The 25,904-nt window shown below is 38.6% G+C and overlaps 1 protein-coding gene across 1 annotated transcript in view; it reads right to left on the reverse strand.

The window, feature by feature from the left end:
• Window positions 1-25,904, reverse strand: part of LOC150106212 (beta-scruin-like) — a 157,778-nt gene that overhangs the window by 34,510 nt on the left and 97,364 nt on the right. The window contains exon 3 of the mRNA XM_090392955.1: window positions 23,115-23,245. Coding sequence (XP_090249081.1) covers window positions 23,115-23,245 — 131 coding nt within the window. The remainder of the gene's footprint in view (window positions 1-23,114; window positions 23,246-25,904) is intronic.

Genomic DNA, 25,904 nt, shown 5'->3' on the forward strand with positions numbered 1-25,904 from the left:
CTGCAGCACATGGGGATGGATATAGGGTTGGTGAGATGGATAGGAGGGTTGATGATGGAGAGATATCAAACAGTAGTTTATTCAGGAGTAGAGTCCAAAAGAAGGCCTGCAACTAGTGGTGTGCTGCAGTGTTCTCTTCTTGGACTGCTACTATTTAATTTGTTCATTAGTGATATAGGAAGGGATCTGAGAGGAACTGTTCAGTTATTTGCCAATGATGCAAAATTGGGTAGAGCAATAGTTAATACAGATGATGTCAAAATTTTGCAGGATGATTTGGATAGATTGGTAGACTGAGCAAAGGAGAATGGAAGTCAGTTTAATATGGCAAAGTGTAAGGTTATTTATTTTGGGGCGAAAACATTACCAGCTGTATACTATATTGATGGAACTGTACTCCAGGAAATTGACAAAGCCAGAGACTTGGGAGTGTTGGTGGATAGGGAGTTAAAGTTTAGGGGGCAGATAGCAAAAGTGACTAAAGCAGCTCATCAGCTGCTTTAGTCACTTCTTTAGTTGCTTCAAAATATTTGAAGAATATTTTGTAGCAGAGACAAGCAAGTTATTGTTCCTCTTCACTGAGCCTTGATAAGACCCCATCTTGACTACTGCATGCACACACACACACACACACACACACACACACACACACACACACAGATCTAGGGGCCAGGATTTCTTATTGATGAGGAAGAGGTGCAGAGGCAAGTGACCAAGATGGTAGCAGGTCTATGGAACAAACTTTACAAGAACAGGTTGAAGATCTGTGGGTTACAGGAACTGGTTGATAGATGGGAAAGGGATTATATGATTGGGACTTACAAATTACTGAGGAATTTTTATAAGATTAATTCAGAGGAAATTTTTCAGAACAGGTGTGTTAGTGGGAGAATTAGGGGCCATCCATGGAAACTGAGTAAGAGTGTAGTTGGCAAGGATTAGAACTAGGTTTTTTGCTTGGAGAGCGGTGAATGAGTGGAATAGGTTGCCAGCAGTGGCATTGTGTGCCCATTTCGGTTGGATGTGCTGTCGTGGCTTATGCAGCCTGCACTACAAAATTATGTCAGTTTGACCATATGATTGCATTTTTATCGATGTATAAAAGTTTTAAGAGTGTATAGCATATCAGTGCTCATCTTAATTGTTCTAATACAATTAATTGTAGGATAACTTTGAATACTTTAATTTATCAATCAATTGTAACCAAATCTGTATTTAGAAAACAATAATGAAGAAGAATGCTATATTTGGTTGGCATATTTGAATTACTCAAAGGTGTAAAATATGAAAGAGGAAAACAAGGATTATCTCCTTCGACTACAATACTGTTTACCATTGTAAATATGGGCAAAAAAGTTATAAATTTATCAAAAATTATATATAAAAACTTGCCTACCAAGTCAATTCACACTTCACGCACGCAAAACAGATGAAACTCAGAAAACAAAAACAGCAATCATGAAAAATGACAATGTTCGATTGGATGACACAATCAATCACACCCTCTAGGTGCTATTTCTCAGAGCTCACCCTGCCTTGCCTTCTGAGTGGTTTAAAACTACTAGAATGCTAAGAATTTGACCCACTGTGTCATCTAAACATCTTTTCAAAGGCTCAAAGGTGTATGTATTTTGAACATACACCCGGGCTATTAATGCGAATGTGATGCAATGTTTATGCATCGAAAAGTGACCTCTTCATGAAGCATGAGTATATTATGATATTTACTTTCAGGAATCACGCAAAGTCTGGAAACAATTAGGGGAGTCTTTGAAGGGAATAAATGCAAAAATATAATATCAGTGATATTGCTATTCGGTGGATGAGCACTGCACACCTGGAATATTTACTCCTGTTTGCCAGAGTGCTGTGGTGCCATAACTGTGAATGAGTTCAAAGCATAGTATGATAGATACTATGCAAATGTTGAATAGTTCTTGACATGATGTTTAGGGGCTCCCTCGATGAGTCTAATGACTCCTTGTAGTTGCCCGTAATAATAATAATAAAGTTAATAATAATTATAAAAATTAATTATAAAAACTATAACTTCTACCAGAGCAGATTGCTGCCACCCACATTCTCCTGACTGATACCAATGAAGCTATTCGTGTGCTAGAAGTAAAGGTTGCTGCTACACTGAACATCAAACCTTTTGGACGATCCTTTCTGACATCCTGAGTGCTTCAGCAGAAAAAGAAGTTGAAAGAATAAGATGTCAGCACATTAAAAAATTTGAAAATTTATGAAGGAACTCAGCTTCCAAACCTCAACTACCTCTCAACACAGTAATAAAGCTATCATCAATTACCCTGAAGCAATCGTGCACTCGCACGTAGCCGCAACTTCACTATTGCACCTAAAAAGATCCCTGCAAAAGAAATACTGATACAGGTAGAAAGAGGTATCTGCAGCCTTACCAACCATATTGCCAACACTATCAGACTGGATGTACTGGATGTATCATACTAGATGAGCAGATTAAGGGAAATGCCACTGTGGTTCTAAATCAATCAGATTACACAGGTAAGCTTGCCTCTTTTCTTTTAGATCATTCTACCTACCTCCCTATAGCCTTTGAAAGTAACTAACAGACTAAAACCTTTTAACTCCAGACCCCCTCCCCCCAGAATATATGGACTACCAAAAATCCATAAGCAAAATATACCATTACTTCCCATTGTGGATGGCAATGATCCTCGCCACAAACAAATTAGCCAAAGTGCTCACTCAATATAGTGGCAACACACTTTCACACATAAAAAGCTTAGCACACTTCAAAGTCAGTATACAAAACCTCTCACTCGAACACATTGACATAATGGTCAGTTTTGATGTATCATCCTTATTCAACCAATGTCCCACTCAAAGATACCTTAGACCTCATCCAAGCCAAATTTCCTTCCAATATCCCAGCCCTATTTCAGTTCACCATGAACTCAGGCTATTTTGTTTAGCAAAAAAAAAAATTGTACAAACAGATAGAGGGGACAGCCATGGGTTCCCTACTCTTGCCACCAGTGGCCAACTTCTTTATGGAGGCCTTTGAAGAAAAAGCCTTAAACTCTGCCCCACATAAATCCACTGTTTGGCTATGCTATGTGGATGATATGTTTACGATTTGGCCCCATGGTCTGGATACACTCTACAATTTCTTAGCACACTTAATCGACATCCCAGGATCCAGTTTATCTTGGAAAAGGAAAGCAACAACAGTCTCCCTTTCCTAGATTATATCCCAACCTGATGGATCCCTGGCTTTTTCTGTTTACAGAAAACCTATACATACACGTAGATATATTCACAAGCAATAATAAGTTTAGTTTAATCCTTTATCCAAGCGTGAGCAAACAAAGTTTGCGCCTGAAAGTATCTTCAGGACTGGAGTAAGGTAGTACAACACCGGGAAACTCGTTGCAAAGGTGGAGAAAGCTCTCATCACTCCTATCTCAGTATCTCCCATAATGCAAAGCACATCTCCTTGCAGATATGTGTAATGCTATGCATTAAGGCAAGGGCCACTACCCATACCAGTTTTGAACTTTATTGAGGTCTCATCAGTGGGAGCCAGGCCCAGTAGTGGAGACACCAAGGCAGAAGCAAAGGGAGATATTATGGGATTGCATTATGGGAGATACTGAGATAGGAGTGATGAGAACTTTCTCCACCTTTGCAACGAGTTTCCCGGTGTTGTTTACCTTACCCCAGTCATGAAGATACTTTCAGGCGCAAACTTTGTTTGCTCACGCTTGGATAAAGGATTAAACTAAACTTATTATATTCTAACCAAGTGAAAAATAAACTCTCAACATCTTTCTCTGAATCCAGAGTGATTTAATAATAAGGATGTACACCCTTTGACAACTCCTATAGGTTGGGATGACCTCTCATTGCTTCTGCCTTTGTGTCTCCACCACTGGGCCTGGCTCCCACTGATGAGACCTCAATAAAGGTCGAAACCGGTATGGGTAGTGGCCCTTGCCTTAATGCATAGCATTACACATATCCTCAGGGAGATGTGCTTTGCATTATGGGAGATACTGAGATAGGAGTGAAGAGAACTTTCTCCACCTTTGCAACGAGTTTCCCACTGTTGTACTACCTTACCCCAGTCCTGAAGATACTTTCAGGCACAAACTTTGTTTGCTCACACTTGGATAAAGGATTAAACTAAACTTATTATAGTCTAACCAAGTGAAAAATAAACTCTCAATATTCAGAAGCAGTCACACTGCCCCCCCCTCCCAGCAATATGGGATTATAAAAATTTTATACAACAGGACAAAATTAATCAGTTAAAATAACAAAGCCTTAACTATTGAACTTAATCATATTCTTAACACCTTCTTAGGCAATGGCTAAAACCCCCAAAAAATATTAAAACCAATTATGGATAGCTCTTCTGTGCCTATAACCAGGTTCAATACCCTCCTATCCCTAGTCACCTCCATCACATTCTGCTTTGAGTAATTACTTCTTAGTGAATGTATAAATTCTATTTCCTTCCTCCATGTGATCTTTCTTCCTTTCAGTCTCGACCTGTATTCATTGTGCTAATTTGGCAATGCTTGTCTTCCAGATCATCTGTAGAATTCCCTGGCATATTGCAACAAACAACTGTATATTTTGTCTTATTGGCCTTAATTTCACACCAGATTGTTTCAAATGAACAGCCACCTTCCCTCCACTCTCCTATTCTTTTTGCTTGCAATTCATCTGCTAACATCAGCAGTATCCCCTCTCATCATGTCTTCTCTATCTTCCCTGAAAATACTAAACCCTTCAAGTTCAATCCCTATAACTACATTATCTGCTGTTAGCCAAGTCTCACTAATGCCTATAACTTTTGGCAAGGTTACACTATCAAATGCCCCAAACTCCTCCCTCTTGTCCTTGATACTTCTGGCATCAGTATATAGAAATGGCATCCTTTTATTCCCCCCCCCCCACCTTTACTTTTGAATTGACTACCTATTCAATATTTTTGCTTGAGAGAGACTAGATTCCACACTTGGTCATTCTCACACTCATTCAGTTCATGGGTGTGTGGCTAATATCATGAATTTTTGCACCCGGAAAACAGGATTTTGTCACACTTTTATTAAGTACTCCCCTGATCATTGAGTCTTCATACATAATTTTTGCCTTACTTGTTTTTCTTGTTTGTTCAGTCAGTCTTTATTATTCCTTTGGACCACCTGCTTCTTTCTCATTTCAGCCCTGCTAATCTTTTGCCACTTCTGCAATTTTTCAATTTTGCACTTAGTCCTATGAAGGATAACTAAAGCATGCTATTGGAAAAGACCTTGGTTTGATTCTCATTGAGACAAAGAGAATCCTTATATGGGCTTTTTCAATTGAAGGTGAGTTAGCCAATCTCATATGGAGGTAGCAGGGTTTTTTTTTTTCCCACAAACTCAGGTTTTTCATTCTGTGTACAGACAAATCGGCCTTCAGAACACATGCAATTTACAGACAAAAAATACTGTTGTTGGTGATGATGGACCGTAAATGGAGTTGATGGCAGTAGTATTGTAGTAGGAGAATTAAGTATTAGTGGAGAGGATGAGATGTATTTAGTGAAGTAGAGTGCCCTTCCGCGATGAGTCCTTAGTGAAAGTGACTGCTGCAGAAGATATTGATGAGGCATTCAATAATCAATTTATAAGAGTTTTTCATCCTGATCAGAGTGGAATCATGAGGAATTTAAGTGTAGATGACATAGAAGAAGATAACTTAATTGTGAATGAGCAGGAGGTACTTGAGGAAATAAACTGGATGTCAATAAGACGATAGGATTTAATGACATATCACCATGCATCTTAAGGAAATGTTCCAGGGAAATGGCATGCCTGTTCAATAAAAGTCTTGCAACAGCACAGGTTCCAAGGGAGTGGAAGGAGGGTAAAATTGTTACACTGCATAAAGGTTAATTGGATGTGTTTGTGTTGTTTGTTTAGGTGGCTAAGGAATGTATTTAGTGCTTCGTGGCTGTGGGGCAAATGGCGAAAATATCATCAACATATCTGAGCCAAATTTTGGGCTTTAGGCACGCTGACTCTAGAGCTCATTGCTCAAAGTCTTCCATATAAAAGTTAGCTATGGGGGGGGGGGGAGCCCATGGCTATACCTTCTTTTTGAAGGTAAAAATTATTTTGCTACACGAAATATCCGGAGGGAGTATGTGGGTAAAGAGAGCCTTGATGTTGTGTGGAAATATGTTCTGTAGGAGCATAATAGTATCATTGATCGGGACATTGGTGAAAAGGGCAGTTATGTCAAAGCTGACTAATAAATCTTGGTCGTTGAGTGTAATGTTTTTAATTTTGTTCATGAAATGTTGTGTATTTTTTTATATAGGAAGGGGAATGACCTACCAATTCCTTGAGTGTGGCCGTTAATTTTTTGGCTAAATGGTAATTTGGGCTGTTGTTTCCTTCAACAATTGGACGTAGTGGTATGTTTATTTTGTGCATTTTTGGCATGCCATAAATTCTGAGCATACGGGCATAATGAGGTATCAGTTTTTTTGGTAGTTTCTTCTGGCCATGTGTTAACAGATTTAATTAATTCAGTTGTTTTCTTTTTGATACGTTTCATGGGGTTATAGTTTACCATTTGGTAGGTATTGTGGTCTGATATCAAATGGTTCATTTTTTCTATGTAGGTTGTCCGATCAAAAACAACATTCCCTTTATCTGCTTTTGTGATTATAATGTCCTTTTTATTTTATTTAGGGATTTGACGGCCAGTTTTTCCGTTTTGATTAGGTTACTGCTTAGTTTTTTGTTTGAGTTTAGTATGCAAGATGTTTCCATACATATTTTGTCAGCTAGATTGATGGGGAGTGATCTTAGACCTCTCTCAAGATAAAAGATATCCGTTTGTTTACTGACCTCGGTGCAATGGCATAGTTTAGGCCTTTTTCCAGGAGTGACAGTTCACCTTGGGTGAGGTTGTAGTTTGATTTGTTGATAACCAGGCCATGGTCCAATGGTGGTTGGTTGGTTGCTCCTAACTTCATTTTGAGAGTGATTGGCTGCTCTTTGTGATGTCGGTTTGTGACTGGCTGTTTCTTTGGTTATGGCATCCTGCTGTTTTAGTGCTTGGAACTTCATTATTAATTTTTCCTTGTTTTTGAGTAATAGGTGCATGGCCAAGCATAAGAGGAGATCACGTTTCACTAACTTATTTTTATTAGTAATTTCCATCTGTAATTTTTTTTTTTGATTCTTACAGCAATGCATTGTTTTATTATTATTATTATTAAACAAGACCTCATGGAGTCAAAGACTCATCTAGGAGGTCCTTTTATCTCACACACATCTCATCATACCGGGTCTTAAACACATTCAAACTCCTTGCAGACACCACACTCTCAGGCAGGGCATTCCAATCATTCAGAACTCTGCACGAAAAAAACCTGCCTCTCACTCCCCTACTCACACCCTCTTTATATAGTTTCCAGAGATGACCTCTGGTTCTCCCCTGATCTCCCACTATTCGCTGTAGAACTTCTCCACCATTGATCCTATAACAACCCCTTACCAACTTGTAGGTCTCTATCATATCTCCCCTCTTCCTTCTCTCCACTAGACTCTGCAAATTACAACTTTTCAATCTTTCCTCATACTCGACATTCCAGAGGTCAGAAACTACCTTAGTCAGTCGCCTTTGGACCCTTTCCAACATCTCTTCATCCTTCTGAAAACCAGGTGACCAAATCTGGGCACAATAGTCCATGTGTGGCCTAATCAAAGCCTTATACAATGGAACAAGAATCTCTCTACTTCTACACGTCAGTGTCCTCCTCATCATTCCCAGAAGTCTTTGTGTTGTCTTCACAATTTTGGCGATGTGTCCCCTAAATTTTAGATCCTTATCCACTATCACTCGCAGATCTCTTATTTCGTCTACTTCCAACAATATATTCTCACCAAGCATAAATTCTGCATCCCATCTTTGTTTTCCAAATTTTAAAACCTTACATTTTGCAACATTGAACTCACATCCCCATTTGCTTGCCCAATCACTCAATTTATTCAAGTCTTCTTGCAAGGCCACAACATCTTCACTACTCTTTATGGTTCGTCCCGACTTTGCATCATCTGCAAACAACTGAATATCTCCATCCAAATCTTTGCCAATATCATTAATATACAAGTTAAATAGTAATGGCCCTAAAACAGATCCCTGAGGCACTCCACTAGTGACTTTCCTTTTCCTGGATATTGCACCCCCATACACAACTTGTTGATACCTATCAGATAGCCAGTCTCCAATCCAATGCACTAATCTAATATCCAACCCCATCTGCTCTAGTTTGACTGTCAACTTATCATGAGGTACGCTATCAAAAGCTTTTGCGAAATCCAAGTATATTACTGTGTATCCTTCTCCTCTGTCCAAGGAAGCAGTCACTTTATTGTAATAAGTAAGTAGATTACTAAAACACGACCTCCCTTTAGCAAATCCATGCTGTCCATCGAAGATTATACCATTGTTGTCAACCCAACTCTGGATCCTAGTTCTCACAAGCTTCTCCAACAACTTAACCACAACACCTGACACACAGATAGGCCTATAGTTTGATGCTTGAGTTCGATCACCTCCTTTATGAAGTGGCACAATCTTGCCCTCCTTCCACTCTTTAGGGACTTGACCAAGTGCAAGACTCGTATTAAAAAAATATGTCAAGGCAGGTGTCAACTCTCTGGCACATTCCTTCAGAATACGCGGTGATATATTATCAAGTCCCACAGCCTTATTTACATCTAGTTTACTCAACTCCCCAAACACCTCTTGCTCACTTACTGTCAGTCTCTCCTCCCCATCATCAACTGCTCTCAATCTCTCCATGAAGTCACATTCACAAGATTGAAAGATCTTTATGAACTGCTCATTAAGTATCTCCACCACACATTCTGCAACAGCTGTCTTTATACCATTTCCTCCAATCAATGTCATCCTTCCATAATCATTCTTTCTTTTGCTGGCTACATATCGAAAGAACTCCCTAGGATTCTTTTTAGCTTCATTAGCTAACTGCTGTTCATACCTCTCTTTAGCTACTCTCACCAACCAAGTCACTCTCCTTGCCTGGTCTTTGTAGAACTCATGAAATTGGTTACTTCCACTTCTCTTATGCTGCCTCCACAATGCCCTTTTTCTCTGTATTGCATGCTTAATCTCTTTATTCATCCATCTCACACCTAACTTATTTAACCTTCTCACCCATGGTATACATTTAGACATTGCATCCACTAAATATTTTTTGAAAATCCCCCAAGCTGCATTGATCTCTTTTCCAGCTAACTCCTCATTCCATGCTACACCTGCAAGCTGTCTCCTGAGCTCTTCATAATCACCCCCCTTGTAGTTCCACATATACCCTTTTTTCACAGGGGTCCTTGCACTGCTGGCAACCACCCAAGTAATCACCTCATGGTCACTTTCACCAATTGGTGGATGATTTGATACCTCATTGATAATTACATCCTCCAATGAGATGACCAAATCCAAGACCCTTAATCCTCTTGTGCCCTCTGTTACATACTGTCTGAGGTAGTTATCCCTCAAAAACTCAAGAAACTCATTTTCTTTACTTCCAGTTGCTATCTCTTCATTCCAGTCTATATTGCAATAATTAAAATCACCCATAATGATCACCCTTTTCTTATTTGCTTGGCTTATTTGACTATACATTTCACTATCACCACCATCCACATTACCAGGTCTATAACAACATCCCACCCAGTATTTGATTCTATTCACCTCTATCTCACACCATACTGCCTCAAAACCACTGGCCCCATTTCCCTCTTGCATCTCTACCTTGTATGGACATAACTCTTTCTCTATCATCAATAGCACTCCCCCTCCCTTTTTACCCCTTCTATCCTCACGAAACACATCATACCTTTCCATCTCTATTCCTGTCAGGATGTCATCCTCATCTAACCATGTCTCACTTATTCCGACAATCTCTGGGTGCACAGACGCAATTAGTGCAACCATTTCATCCGCCTTGTTTCTTATACTTCTAGCATTGGTATACAAACACAACAACTCATTTCTGGATCTACAGCTAGTTCCACTGATACCACTCACTCGATGTGATCTCTCCATGCTGGACTGGGGCCATTTCCCTTTCTGCTTCTTCATTTTAGAACCCTTTGCAATTCCATCTGTTTCCTTTTGATCCCTGATCATCCCATTACTTTCATGCCTACACATTCTCTCACCTCCTCTTGGAGCATCCACCTTTCTCACGCTGTGTATCCCTGTCCACCCTGAGCCTCCCCGTTTCCCTGCTCTTCTTGCACACCCATTCTCTCATTTTCTATACTCATACCACTCACTTCCACATTCATTTCCACTCCTTCAATCTCTCCTGTCCTACTCTCCTGCTCTTCCACATCACTCCCCTCTCGATCTGATTCATTCTCTCTATTCACTTCTCTACCTTCCAGCAGCAGTCTCTCCAAGCGACTCACACCATAACCACTCAAATGCAGTCCATCGCTCCCATACAGCTCACTTCGTCCCTCAAACTCATTCCACACATTAACAAACTGTACTCCCATCTCCTCACACATTTCAGCCAGAATATCATTCATAATCCTTGCTCTCTGCCTCATTTCATAAATTCATTTTTGATAAATGTTAGTTATTGCTGAGAGCAGCTAATTTGGAATGTTAAGTTACCTTCTTGGGTATGATTAACAGTTAGTTCCTTATGACTTTGTCAAATATTAAAGGTTTTCCTTTAATCTACAAATGCTATTATGTTTCCATGTTGTATTCACAATGCTTTTTCATTAGAATTTTTAATGTTAAAGCTGAGTCAATACATGATCATCCTTTTGGAAGCTATTCTGTTCTTCAAAAAGTTTATCCTTTGCATATGATTTGAATTTTGAAGTTAATATTTATTTTTTTAAACTTATTTAGGAGACTTTCTCCTTGATAATTTTCACAGTTACACTTATCACCTTATATATATTAGTGGAATGATAATGGCCTTATTTCAACTTTCTAGTGTTTGTTTCTTACTGCCAGATATTTTTTTAATAGTTTTATAATTTTAGTAGTCAACTGATAAACAGGATATCTGTGTATTTAATAAGTTCTATATTTATTCCATCTGCTTCAGAGAATTTTCCTAATCTACTTTGATATATTGCTCGTTGAATTTTTTGTAACATTACTTCTTCCACTATATAGTTTAGCATTATACCCGTTTTAGTTTCATTACTATCTTTAACTATTTTAGAAATCTAGCCAGGTTTTCTTTTTGATTATTTCAAGTTTAACTTTTACTTTCTCATTCATTTTCTTAAGCTTTTATGTATTTGTTCTCTTCACTATAATATTTCTTTCTTGCGATGAAGTAATCTCATGTTTCTCTATTCTTTTTTCTGCATGTTTTTGTGTGTGTGTGTGTGTGTGTGTGTGTGTGTGTGTGTGTGTGTGTGTGTGTGTGTGTGCGCGTGCGTGCGCTATCGCATTTTTGTGTTTATAATTAATTTCTGCTTCTAGTGATTTTGATTTTATTATTATTTTCCTGACCTCCATGGAGTCACAAGACTCATCGAGAGAGGCCACCACTAGTGACAAAATATCATACCACTTCTTAAAATCATCCTCAGTCTACATGTTCACCACCTCTCAGGCAATGCATTTAATGCCCCCACCACTCTCCATGCAAAAAAACTTACTTCTAACCCTTTTACTCACCACCTCCTTTTGCAACTTCCAGGAATGGCCTCTTGTCCTTGTTCCTTTCCCTCATACCATATGAAAAATCTCCTCAGTGTTATTAATAACCCTTCAACAGCTTAAATGTCTCAATCATATTCCCCCTTCATCTCCTATTCACATGCTTTCCTATTCTCTGCAGTCCACATGCCCTCAGTCTATTTTCATGATTAACATTTTATAGTCCGGATATCATTTTGTTATCTTTCTTTACACCTTCTCCAAGGTTACTTCATCTCCTTCAAATCCTTATTTATTTAACTTATTTGCTAATATTTTGCTGGTATTATATCCAGCATCTTCAGAGCACAAACACAGTTTGTCACAGTACATGAAATTGCAGCAATCTGTTATAACAGTTGGACTAGTTTTAAAAAATTGTAATGGACAACACAAGGAACTAAAGTCCTAATTAGCACCATTATTGTTGGATGGAGAGAGAGAGAGAGAGAGATCTTCTCACAGATGTTTGATAAGTTGATACAGCGTACTAGTTGAGGTTTGATGAATGTTTAAAAGCTGCTGCTTTTAAATCTTATTAATATTATTGCACCCTCCATGGAGTCAGCAGACTCATTGTGGGAGGTTCATTCAACTGACAACATATTTATCATACTGATTCTTAAAATGATTAACATTCCTTGCATTAACAACATATTCTCGTAATGTGTTCCATTCATTGACAATTCTCCATGTAAAAAATCTACTCCTCACACCCTTATTCACCACATTCTTACACAACTTCCAGGGGATGGCCTCTGATTCTTCTTATCTTGCCTTCTACTACTTTTCATAATCCCATCTGGATTAATTCATTAAAATCTTCTCACTAACTTAAATATCTCTATCATATCACCTCTTTTCCTGCTATCCACCAAACTCTGCAATCCACATTTCTTCAACCTCCCTCTTTCTCTCTCTCTCTCCATAGCCAACTTTCGAAAGTCCTGATATTGTGCTAGTCACTCATCTCTGGATCCCTCTCCAATGTTTCCAACATTACACTGAAAACCAAGTGACCAAATTGAGCACAATAGTCCATGTGTGGTCTGACCAGTCCTTTATACAGTGAAACTTTATACAGCAAACACTGAACAACGTAATAATGCTGCTGTGATAAGAAGTACTCTAACATGTAGGCATAAGGAAGTGGTTGTGCCTATATGTTAGAGTACTTCTTATCACAGCAGCATTACAATGTTCAGTCTTTGCAACATTTGAAATATGCCCTCTAAACTTCAGTGTACTTTCAACCATCATTTTCAAATCCCATCTACCTCCAGCAGTACAATATACCATCAATATAGTACACAGTCATATTTCTGCACTACAAAATACAATGTCGTGCACTTATTAATATTAAAACTACAACTCCACTCCTTTGTCCAAGTCAAACATCTATTCAAACCTTTCTGAAGGGAAATGACATCAGCAGTGCTACTTATAATTCTTTCCAACTTTGCATCATTGGCAAACAACTAAAGATCCCCAGTCAGTCTACACAATATATCATTTACAAACAAGTTTAACACCAAGGACCCAAGAACAGAACCATTGGGCATGCCACTGGTTACCCACCTTTTTGGAGACATTGCTCCATCATACACAACTTGCTGGCATCATTCAGAGAACCAATCTTTGACCCATCTAACCAATATACTATCTATCCTCATCTTCTGCAGCTTGTACACCAATTTATCATATGGTAATTAATCTAATGCTTTTGCAAAGTCCAAGAATATCACTGATATGATTTTCCCCTATCTAACATGCTTGTTACCTTATTATAAAATGCAAGTAAATTGCTAAAACAAGACCTAAATTTTACAAATCCATGTTGACTATCATAAAGAATGCTATGTCCATCAACCCAATCCCGTGTTCTATTCCTAACCAATATCTCCAATACCTTGGCAGTTATACAGACTGGTCTATAACTGGAAACTTCTGTCCTAGAACCATGTTCATGGAGTGGTACTATTTGGCCTTCTTTCCACTCCTTAGAAATCCTACCCACTGCAAGACTGTGCTGCACATTCCTTAAGAATATGTGGAGATATGTCATCCATTTCCACAGCCTTATTAATATCTAACTCAACCAACATCTGATATGCCTCTGATTCTTTCACTTCCAATTCTGTTAATACTTGCCTTCCTTCTATATATTGCATGGCATCATTTACATCAGTATGATATACGCTGATAAAGTGCTCGTTCAATAATTACACCATATCCTTTGCAGCTGTTATTCTGCTGCCACGACTATCCACCAGTGTCACCCTGCCATGTTTATTCTTTCTCTTTCTTTCCATATAGTGGAAAAATTCCCTTGAGTTAACCTTGGCCTGACTAGCCAATCTCTTCTCATACTGCACCTTTTCTTTCTTTACCATAATCACTTTCCTAGCCTGTACTTTATACTCTTCATGGAAAACAATAGCAATAGCCTTGCTATTGTGTTCTGATCTTACTATTCATTATCTCTGCTCTCCTTCTCAATTCACTATTGTCATATCTAGACAACATGCCAGCAACACTGTTATGCTTTACCTGCCACAACAACTTCCTCAAATCTCTATCGACTTTTTTTTCCCAAGTCATTTGTGCACATTTTCACTAATTTTGATGCTCGCTCTTTCCTTTTCTGCAATGCATCAGTTATTTGTTTCTTTGTTCCCCCAGGAAAGCATGCTTTGTGCACTTTATTAGTCATCACACCTCTAATGATATAATCCTCATACAAATGATATATGACTATTCTTTGACTCTTTCTTCATAATACTTTCTCCTTCTCATCAGCCAATCTCTTCTTTAAATGTTTAATATCCTCTTCCAAATGTTTCATTTCGCTTTTCATTTTCACTAACTCTTGCCTAAGTTGCTACAGTCCGAACTCTTGCTCCCATTTCTAATTGCTCTAATCTATCAAGACACTTTCCATATACATTAATGCTTTCCTTCTTTTTGTTTACCCAAACAGTTCACAAATCTTTTACATTTTTTGGTGCATACATATAGCAGTTTTTGCAACACATCTACTGTGAAAAATCCAAGGTAAAACTCGATCTACATCATACCGAAGCTTTCTGTGTGGCCGACGTGTGCTTCTTTACAGAACACCATTTTCGATAAATTTTCAAAGAATAAACAAGTAGCAAAACACAATATAAACAAAAATTCCAATAACAGCACTACTGAAGGACACTTGTATCCATACTAAAAAAATTCAGCACAATTTCATGTGTAAATATGGTCAGGAGATTGCACAATTGCACAATGGTCTGGCCACCAGTTGCTCTAGCTCTTTAGCATAACCCAGGGTGCACCACGAGGAGGCGAGCTAGATTTGCATTATGATTTCTACGCAGCATATTTGTTTTCTTACATTTGATCCTGTGTGAAGGGGACATCTAAGACATGGTCTGCTAGTCCCAACTTGCCATAACGATAGTGGCAAATGTATTTTTTATGTTTTCCAAGGCAGATGTCAATAGTTCTTCCTGTATTATATGCTACTGGATGTGAAAAAGGAAAGAGTTTACCCTTAGGTGAACAGACGAGAGGTACCAATTTGACATATGGTTTATATGTGGTGAGGAGCTGATATTTATTAAACACTTCATATATCTTTTTGGATGTGCCTTAAATGTATGGGAATGGAACAGTTTTGCTGTTCTTGTGTATTAAGGTAATGGAGAGGATTTCAGGGGAGCATTTAGTATTTTTTATGTTCTTTGAGGATTATAGGCACTTGCTAAAAAAAAGTGTGACATAAGTGAGTTCATTAATAAAAGTATTATCACTGGAACAGATAGTTCTAGCACTCTAAGTTAGCATTTTTAGTATACCATATTTTTGAGGTGGATGATGGTGTCACTGTTTTTGTACAAATATCTCCCTGTGTGTGTAGTTTTTCTATACACAGAAAAAGATAACGAACCATAAGGAAGGTATATGAATAGTTTACCTAGGAATAGCAGGCAGGCAGTTTCCTGTTCCATCATGAAATGGATTTTAGGGTGTCTACTATTTAAATGCACTAAAAATGTGTCTAATGGGTCTTGGCCATTTGGCCAACAGCAAATATCAACATGGCAGAGCCAAACCACTAGTTTGAGAGTGCTGTACTCATAGATAGGTTTTCTAAGTGTTCTATGCAGAAATTGGCTAAAGGGAGAGAAAGAGGAAGACCATTGCTGTCCCATCTAGTTGTTTGTATATCTTCCCTTTCAATGCAAAATATCCTGCATGTACTGTAAATTTAAAAAATTCATATATATCTGGGGAGAAATGTGACTTTAGGAAATCAAGGGTTTCAATCAATGTTACATTGGTAAACAGTGAAGTAATATGGGAACTAATTATGTCTCATTTTTCTAAAATAGTTTTTTTAATATTTATTTTTTAAGTGAACAGAACCATATCTTAAAAAATTCAGACATTATTATTATTATTATCCCAAGATCCCATGGAGTCAAAGACTCATATAGTAGGTCCTTTTGTCATACACACAGCTCATCATACTGCACCTTAAACACGCTCATATTCTCTACAGGCACCACACTCTAGGAAGGCATTCCAGTCATTCAGAACTCTGCATGCAAAAAACCTGCTTCTCACCCTGCTGCTCACACCCTCCTTATACAGTTTCCAGGGATACCCTCTGGTTCTCACCTGATCTACCACCATTTCCTGTAAAACCTCTCCAACACTGATCCTACAACAACCCCATTACCAACTTGTAGGTCTCCATCATATCAACCCTCCTCCTATCCACTAAACTGCAAATTGAGCTCAACCTATCCTCATATTCAACATTCCAGAGATCAGAAATTACCTTAGTCGCCTCTGGACTCTTTCCAACATCTCTTCGTCTTTTTGAAAACCAGTTGACCAAATCTGGGCACAGTAGTCAATGTGTAGACTAATCAAAACCTTATACAATGGAAGGTTCTGAGAGTCTCCTTGCTTCTACAAGTCAGTGTCCTCTGCATCATTCCTAAAATTCTTTCTGTTGTCCTCACAATTTTGCCGTGTCTCCTAAATTTCAGATCTTTATCCACTATCACCCCAAGATCCCTTATTTCCTCCACCTCCAACAATATATCCCCACCAAACATAAATTCTACATCCCATCTTTGTTCCCCAAATTTTAAAACCTTACATTTTGCAACATTGAATTTGAATCCCCATTTCTATGCCCATTCACACAATTTATACAAGTCTTTTTGTAGAGCCACAACATATTCTACTCTTCATAGTTCATCCCAACTTTGCATCATCTGCAAACAACTGAATAACTCCATCCAAATCTTTGCTAAGATCATTAACATACAAGTTAAAAAGCAATGGCCCTAAAATAGACCCCAGAGGCACACCACTAGTGACTTTCCTCTTCCTGGATATTGCTCCTACACAACTTGCTGATATCAATCAGATAGCCAGTCTCTGATCCAATGCACTAATCTAATATCCAACCCCATCCACTCTAATTTGACTATCAACGCATTATGCAGTAATCTATCAAAAGCTTTTGCGAAATCTAAGTATACTACTGTGTATCCCTCTCCTCTGCACAAAGAAGCATTCACTTTATTGTAATAAGTAAATAGATTACTAAAATGTGATCTCCCTTTAGCAATTCCATGCTGTCCATCAAAGATAATATCATTGTTGTCAACCCAACTCTGGATCCCAGTTCTCACCAGCTTCTCCAACAACTTAACCACAACACCTGACAAACAGATAGGCCTATAATTTGATGCCTGAGTTCTGTCACCTCCCTTATGAAACGGCAGAATCTTGCCCTCCTTCCACTCCTTTGGAACTCGACCTAGTGCAAGAATATTAAAACTCATTAAAATGATATGTCAAGATAGATGTCAACTCCCTGGCACATTCCTTCAGAATACGTGGTGATATGTTATCAAGTCCCCACAGCCTTATTAACATCAAGTTTGCACAATTCACCATACACCTCTTGCTCACCTACAGTCAGTCTCTCGTCCCCATCATCAACTACTCTCAATCTCTTCATGATGTCACATTCACAAGAATGAAAGACCTTTACAAACTGCTCATTAAGTAACTCCACTATATCTTCCACAGCAGCTGTCCTTGTACCAGTTTCTCCAATCAATGTCATCTTTCTAAAATCATTCGTTTTTTTTTGCTGGCTACATATCAAAAGAACTCCCTAGGATTCGTTTTGGCTTCATTAGCTAACTGCTGCTCATACTTTGCTTTTGCCACCCTTAACCAGGTCACCCTCCTTGCCTGGTCTTTGTAATCCTCATGGAATTGGATGAAGGAAGAGAATTAAGCATGCAATACAAAGAAAAAAGATATTATGGAGGCAGCATAAGAGAAGTGGTAATAACCATTTCACACCTACCTTATTCAACTTTCTCACCGTTGGAATACACGTAGACATTGCTTCTACCAGATAGTTCTTGAATATCCTCCAAGCTGCAATGATCTTTTTTCCAGCTAACTCCTCATTTCATGCTACACCAGAAAGCTGTCTCCTGAGCTTTTCATAATCACCAGCCTAGTAGTTCCACATATACCCTTTTCTCACAGATGTCCTCACACTGCTGGCAACCACAAAGGTAATCACTTCACGGTCACTCTCACCAATTGGAGGGTGATTTGACACCACATTTATAATTACATTCTCTGATTAGATGATCAAATCCAAGACCCCCAATCCTCATGTGCCCTCTGTTATATACTGTCTGAGATAGCTGTCCCTCAAAAACTCAAGAAACTCATTTTCTTTAGTTCCAGTTGTTATCTCATCATCCCAGTCTATATAGTTAAAATCGCCCATAATAATCACCCTTTTCTTATTTGCTTGGCTAATTTGATTATACATTTCATAGTCACTATCATCCACATTACCAGGTCTATAACAACATCCAACTAAGCATTTCATTTTATTCACCTCTATCTCACACCATACTGCCTCAAAACCACTGGCACTATTTCCCTCTTGCATCTCTACTTTGTATGGACTTAATTCTTTCTCTACATCAGTAGCACTCCCCCCACTCCCTTTTTACCCTTTCTATTCCTCACAAAACACATCATACCCTTCCATCTCTATTCCTGTCAGGATGTCATTCTCATCCAACTATGTCTCACTTATTCCAACAAATTTTGGATGAACAGACTCAATTAATGCAACTATTTCATTGCCTTGTTTCTTACACTTCTAGTATTTGTATACAAACACAGCAGCTTATTCTTTGATCTATAGTTAGTTCCGCTGACTGATGGAAATGTGCGAGAAGAAAGGAGTGCAGTTTGTTAGTGTGTGGAATGAGTTCGAAGGATGAAGTGAACTGTATAGGAGCGATGGACTGCATTTGAGTGGCTTGGTGTGAGTCACTTGGGGAGATTACTACTGTAAGGCAGAGAAGTGAGTGCAGAGAATGAAGCTGATCAAGTGGAAACGATGTGGAAGAATGGGAGCATAAGACAGGAGAGATTGAAGAGGTGGTGCAACTTTTCTGTGCTTAACTCGAGCCATTTCTTTTTCTCCTTATTCATCTTAGAACCTTCTTCAGATCCAACTCTTTTCACTTGATCCCAGGTCATCCCCTTCCTTTTTTGTTTACACATGCATTCATATCCTCTTGCCGCATTTACCTTTCTCATGCTGTGTTCCTCTGTCCATCCTAAGCCTCCCCGTTTCCCTGTCTGTCTGTCTTGCACACCTCTTCTCTCGTTTTCTATACTTATGCCGCTCACTTCTTCATTCACAACAACTTCGTCAATCTCTCTTGTCTTACTCTCCCGTTCTTCCACATCGGTTCCCTTCTCTACATTCTCTGCACTCATTTCTCTACCATCCAGCAGCAGTCTCTACAAGTGACTGACACCAAAACCACTCAAATGCACTCCATCACTCCTATACAGTTCACTTCGTCCTTCTAACTCATAGCACCACCACATCTATCCCTTTCAAGAACATTCTCATGATAGTAACCAGTACCACTTTCACACCAGACCAAGTGCCACCTAGAATCATAGGAAAGACTAAAATGACTCATCTGTAAAGTGTACATTAGTCCATTGGTTTCTTGTCAATTTTTATGGATACAACACCACTGAAAATATGCTCTGCAATGAGCTGTGGATAATGGGATGAAAATTACAGGTCTTCATGTGTATAGGCCTATTTGTTGCAGACATCTTGCCACAGTTTGTCGAGATATCTACATACCTGTGATTGAATGGATCAAACTTGCAAACTGACCTGCTGCAGTGTATCAATTACATTTTGCTGTTATAGCCAAAAATCTCTCTTCATGCTTTGTGGAAGAGCAAAAGCAACCTCTTAGCAATGATCTGGAACACATTCCATTGGTTTGAAATGCTGCCCAGAGCCTGGATACAGTGCTATATGAGATTCCAAACTCTCTGGCAATATCAGTAATTCTGCTGCTTTCTTCAAGCTTTCCAATAATTCTTCCCATGTGAAACCATGTGAAGGCATTACAAGACGCCCAAGTTTGCAATTTTATTCTTTCATGAAAAGAATTTCCTTCAAACACAATTTGCTTAGCACAGCCTTTTGCCTTTTATCCTTTTGAGTGTTACCACATGATCCCTTTGCGTGATTCTAATACAAATTGGTACAAGCTGATTCATCTGAATTTGTGGTTGTAATTTTCAGAAATAGTGATCATTCTTGGGTTTTGGATACCAGTGTATATTACCTTCAGTTAGTCAAGTTTTCTATATGCCAATTATCCTTGGACAAATCAACTCAATCAATGCCCTAAACTTATTCATTCCATCTTTTGTACTCATTGGATTAGTAGGTCATTTATAAAAATAGCTTTTATTTTTTATATTTATCCCAGAGACAAGAGGTACAAGAACATCTAGCACATCAGCGGCATGTGAGAGGTGCAGACAAGAGTTGAGAAAGAAGAAACCTATTAACATTCTTCTTAAAAAGCTGTAGGTTGAAATTGTTGGGAAACATATTATGAGGAAGACTGTTTCAGAGGACAGAGGTATATTATTATTCAAAGGATATGGAATAAACGAGGAAGAGGAGAAGCAGATTCGATGAGTTTGCAGTTATACTGTAAAGGGATTCTAATACATGTTGGAAAGCAGCTGCTCTTGTGTTAACAGGCCTCACAGCAAGTGCAGAAATGATGTTTGCCAATTCACTGTAGCAGTGACTGTGAAAGTACCTGTAGAAGAGACAAAGCTGAAACATTGTATCTCTGAGATAGAGGTTGAAGTGTAAATTAAAGATGCCAAGAAGTTATATACTTGGTTTAACCCTTTATCCAATCCAAGTGTAAGCAAATAAAGTTTGTGCCTGAAGTATTTTCAGGACTGAGGCAACTCGTGGTAAAAGTGGTATGACTTCACATCACTTGCCTTAGCATCTCATAATGCAAAGCACATCACCTTGCAGATATGTATAATGCTGTGCATTAAGGGAAGGGTCACTATTCAGACCGGTTTTGACCTTTATTAAAGTCTCATCAGTGGGAACCAGACTTAGAGGTGATACCAAGGTTGAAGTTATGCAGAAGTCATATTTTCATATACAAGTTGCCAAAAGGCGTCGCACCTTATTATTATAATACTCTGGATTAGAGATTATTATTATTATTATTACATAACACCTCCAGGGAGTCCAAAGACTTATCGAGGGAGGTTAGATCACCTACTCTACAACTCTCTGTCTCCACCACTCAATCCAGCAACTACAACGAACTGCAACACCATCATCATCATCTACACCAATGCCATCTACTGCCCATCATCATCACTAGTATTTTCACAGACAATCACAAACATCCATGCCCACGGTAGGATTTGAACCCACAGCCTTTTGGCTGGAGAGCGGATACGCTGACCACTCAGCCAACCAGGCTGACAAGAGATAGAGATAGCTAATAGAGATATACAATTCAGAAATAGAGATAGCTAATTGCTGAAAGTTTCTCCACTTGGTTATACTATAAATTAAAGATACCAAGAAGTTATATACTTGGTTTAATCCTTTATCCAAGTCACAAACTTGGATAAAGGTTGGATAAAATACTTGGATAAAATACTTCAGCCTCAAACTTCGTTTGCCCCTGAAGTATTTTCAGGACTGGGGAAACTCGTGGTAAAGGTGGTATGACTTCATATCACTTGCCTTAGTACCCATAATGCAAAGCACATCTCCTTGCAGACACGTATAATCCTATGCATTAAGGGAACGGTCACTACCTAGAACGGTAGAAGTTATCGAGCGACCAGTCGACCTTCTCGGTCGACCTTTATTGAGGTCTCATCAGTGGTAGCCAGATCCAGAGGTGATGACCCAAACATTTATGCCATGCTTCTGCATGGCATAAATGTCTGGGTCATCACCTGCAGCAAGCTTACATTTTTTATTCAACTACTTTCATACATCCTCTGTCGAATTAGGGCTCAGAAGTGGGTGAGAATTTTGGATGGAATGAGGGATGAATACCTTCATGCCATGAGGATGATTTCTGTGACTCGCTCAGCACAGATGTCTATGTCAGACGAGTGGAAGCAGTAGTCATGCCATGGGAATAGCAGTAGTTTCGGAGATCATCTGACTTTGTACCATTGTAGTGCCATAGGACATGAGATTGGATATGTTCGGAGAGGGATGTTCTATGAGACTGGAAACTTGCACTAGATTATGGTCTAGTTACCAAGAGGAGAGGTAACTTCTACAGTGTGTGTGTGTGTGTGTGTAGAAGAAGAACCAGTTAAAAAAAAAAAGATAAAGGGTATTGGGAGAGTGGAGGGGATTATCTGAAATTTGGGTAGGTAACTGATTTGTGTTAGATTGTTGCTTATAGCAAAAAGTTCTGCTTCCCATCCAACTTGATCTGTAGTGTTGGAAAACAGGAGCCAACTGGAGCTGTGGACATTCAGGTCACCTAGGACAATGACTTCACTGTTCGTGTAGGTGGATTGTAGTCAAGTTTCCTGGATAGGAAGGTGACGAGGTCTTTGTGTTTTCAGAGTCTGGACACTAGAAAATGCAGCAGATGAATGATACTATGTGGGGCAAAGAAACCTTCAGCCCAGCGTAGATCAAAAGCAGGGGATTCTAAATTTGGTATTCTCCAGCAGGCAATGTTAAAACGTACAAAAGGCACTAATGCCACCTTTGTGGAACCCATGCTTTGTATGTTCTAACATTGTACATGTTTTTGTACATATGTATATTTGTACATATTTATATAAAAACTAAAAAAAAAAGTATATAAGGTATCACAAGGAATTCTTCAAAACAATAACAAATTTAAATTTCTTACTTCTGCTCTAGACTGAAACAAAACTTTTACCTAATAAATAATCACCAGGCTGGTAAGGGTTGAGACCACCAAACACCACAATTACAGGATCCCATGTAGCCTGTAGATGAGAAACTTCTGATATTTTGCTTGTAACACCAAATGACTTCTGAATTTTGTGCCTACATACATAATGTTAATGAAAAATAATTACAAATGTGTGCAGTTTATGCACTAATAATAACAAGCAGTTTATTTTCATACTTAAAAAAATGGCTCAGGTGTCGTTCATTATTTATAATAATGTTTAATGGTATAAACACCAAGAGGAAAAAAATATCAGTAACTTTTAAGTATATTTTGTTATTATTATTATAGGATCCCATGTAGCCTGTAGATGAGAAACTTCTGATACTTTGTTTGTAACTGAGTCTCTGACTCCCTGGAGGTCTCTCTTAATAATAATAATTATTATTATTATTCAGGCCTCCATGGAGTCAAAAGACTCACCATGGGAGGTCCCTCATAGGAAACACAAAGTCCACTACCCCCCCCCCCCACCGAACCCACCAACCACTCTCACCACTCAATGCATTCCATGGCTCAACCACCATCCATGCAAAGAAACCATTCTTCCCCCTCACACCCCACAGCCCCCCCCCACCAAGCGAAAGAACTCCCTAGCGCCAACCCTTGAAATATTCATTTCAACTTTTTTAAGTTAAAACAAAAATTTCTGGAGCATACTTGATGAAGTGAACCAGATATTTATGATCCAAAATAATTACTATTTTACTAATTTATTATTATTATTATTATTACTGTACATTCCATGGAGTTGGCATACTCATTGTGGGAGGTTCATTCAACTGACAACATATATCAGAACTAAAGGAGCTGTGTTTGCAGCACTGATTGAATCAGTACGCCCAAAAATAATTGGGATAAGGGAAGCTTGGCATAACGGAAGCCTGACATACTATCAGGACTTGAAATGGTAGGATATAGAATTTTCTGAAAGGATAGAAAGATGAAGAGAGGAGGGGAATATTGTTAATGGTAGCAGAGGAATTGTGCCTTTCAAGAGTCGCAGTGGATAACAGAAGTATGTGTGAATATTTTGAAGCTGTTTGCTGTGAAGTTGAGGCTAATACAATAGTATATCTAATAGGATGGATGCTGTTATAGGCCTGAGAATGTGGAGAGTATTGACTGTGAAATGCTTAAACAAATTAGTTGGGCAAGTAAAAGGAAGATGATCCGAATGGGAGATTTTAATTATAGGAATGTGGATTGGAAAAAAAGAAATAGTGTATAGTAACAAGGAGAGTGAATTTTGTTGAGTTTCTGCAGGATAACTATCTGAAGCAGCATGTGATGGAAGCAACACAAGGTTTATCGGTGTTAGATTTGGTGATGTCCTCACAGGATGTTGTTGTGAATGAGGTATCAACATTGCCACCTGTTGGTGAAAGTGATTATGAGGTATTAGTTTAGAAGGAAGTGAAACAGGAAAAAAGTTGTTACCAAGAAGGTCTATATAGGAACTATAAGGTGGGTGATAAATTGTGTAGAAAAGATGTTGACAGTGCAAGGGAAATGATAAGGCAGTATCTAACATAAGTAATGCATAACTATAAACCAAGAGTTAAATAGAGTAGGAGTGAGATTATTATTATTATTATGTGACACCTCCAAGGAGTCCAAAGGCTCATCAAGGGAGGGCACCCACTCCACAACTCGCTCTATCCACCACTCACTAAATCCACCAACTGCAGCAAACTGCAACAACCGTCATCATCTACACCCATGGCATCTAATGGCTACCGCCACTAATAGCATTTTCACAGACAATCACAAGCATCTATGCCCATTACAGGATTCGAACCCACAGCCTTTTGGCTGAAGAGTGGATACACTAACCACTTAGCCAACCAGGCCAGCATGAGATGGATGAATGGTGAAATCAAGCAAGCAGTGTTATAAAAGAAGTTATTATGGAGGAAATACAAGACAGTAAACAGATGCATAAAGAATATAAAGTGCAGGCCAGAAAAGTGACAACCATGGTTAGAAAAGAAAAATAGAATACGAGAGGAGATTGGCCAGCAGATCAAAGCTAATCCGAAGAACTTTTTCTGCTATGTGGCAAGCAAGAGGCAAAAACAATTGTGGCAGGTTCATGCTGGTGAATAGTTATGGTAGCAGAGTAACCATAGCAAATGATATAGTGGAATTAATTAGCAAATACTTCATCAGTGTATATTATAGTGGTGTGAATGATACTGAGCAACATGTAGAATGGAGACAAGAATTAGGAGAATTAAAAGTGAAAGAATCAAAAAGTGTATCAAGTGTTGCTCGGGTTACATGTTCATAAGGTTGTGGGAAAAGATGACATGTCACCACGTATTTTTAAAGGATGTTCGAAAGAGTTTGCAATGCTGGTGTTAGATAAGAATGTGTTAGATAAGGGAGAATCATATACAGTGATATTCTTGGACTTTGCAAAAGCATTTGATAGATTACCACATGATAAGTTGGCGTACAAGCTGGAGAGGATAGAAATAGATAGTATACTGGTTAGATTGATCAGAGATTAGCTCTCTGAATAATACCAGTAAGTGGTGTATAATGGAACCATGTCTCAGAAAAAGAAAGGTGACAAGTGGTGTGCCTCATGGTTCTGTTCATGAACCTCTACTGTTTAACCTGTTTGTTAATGATATTTCTTGTAAATTGATTGGAGATCTTCAAATGTTTGCTGATGATGCAAAGTTAGGTAGAATTATCAGAAGTGTACTGTATATTACACTCCCGATAATTCTCCACATGAAGATT

Source organism: Typopeltis vanoorti, chromosome 5 (genome assembly GCF_054136105.1).
Source record: "Typopeltis vanoorti isolate ZY-2024b chromosome 5, IOZ_Tvanoo_1.0, whole genome shotgun sequence".
NCBI lineage: Eukaryota > Metazoa > Arthropoda > Arachnida > Uropygi > Thelyphonidae > Typopeltis > Typopeltis vanoorti.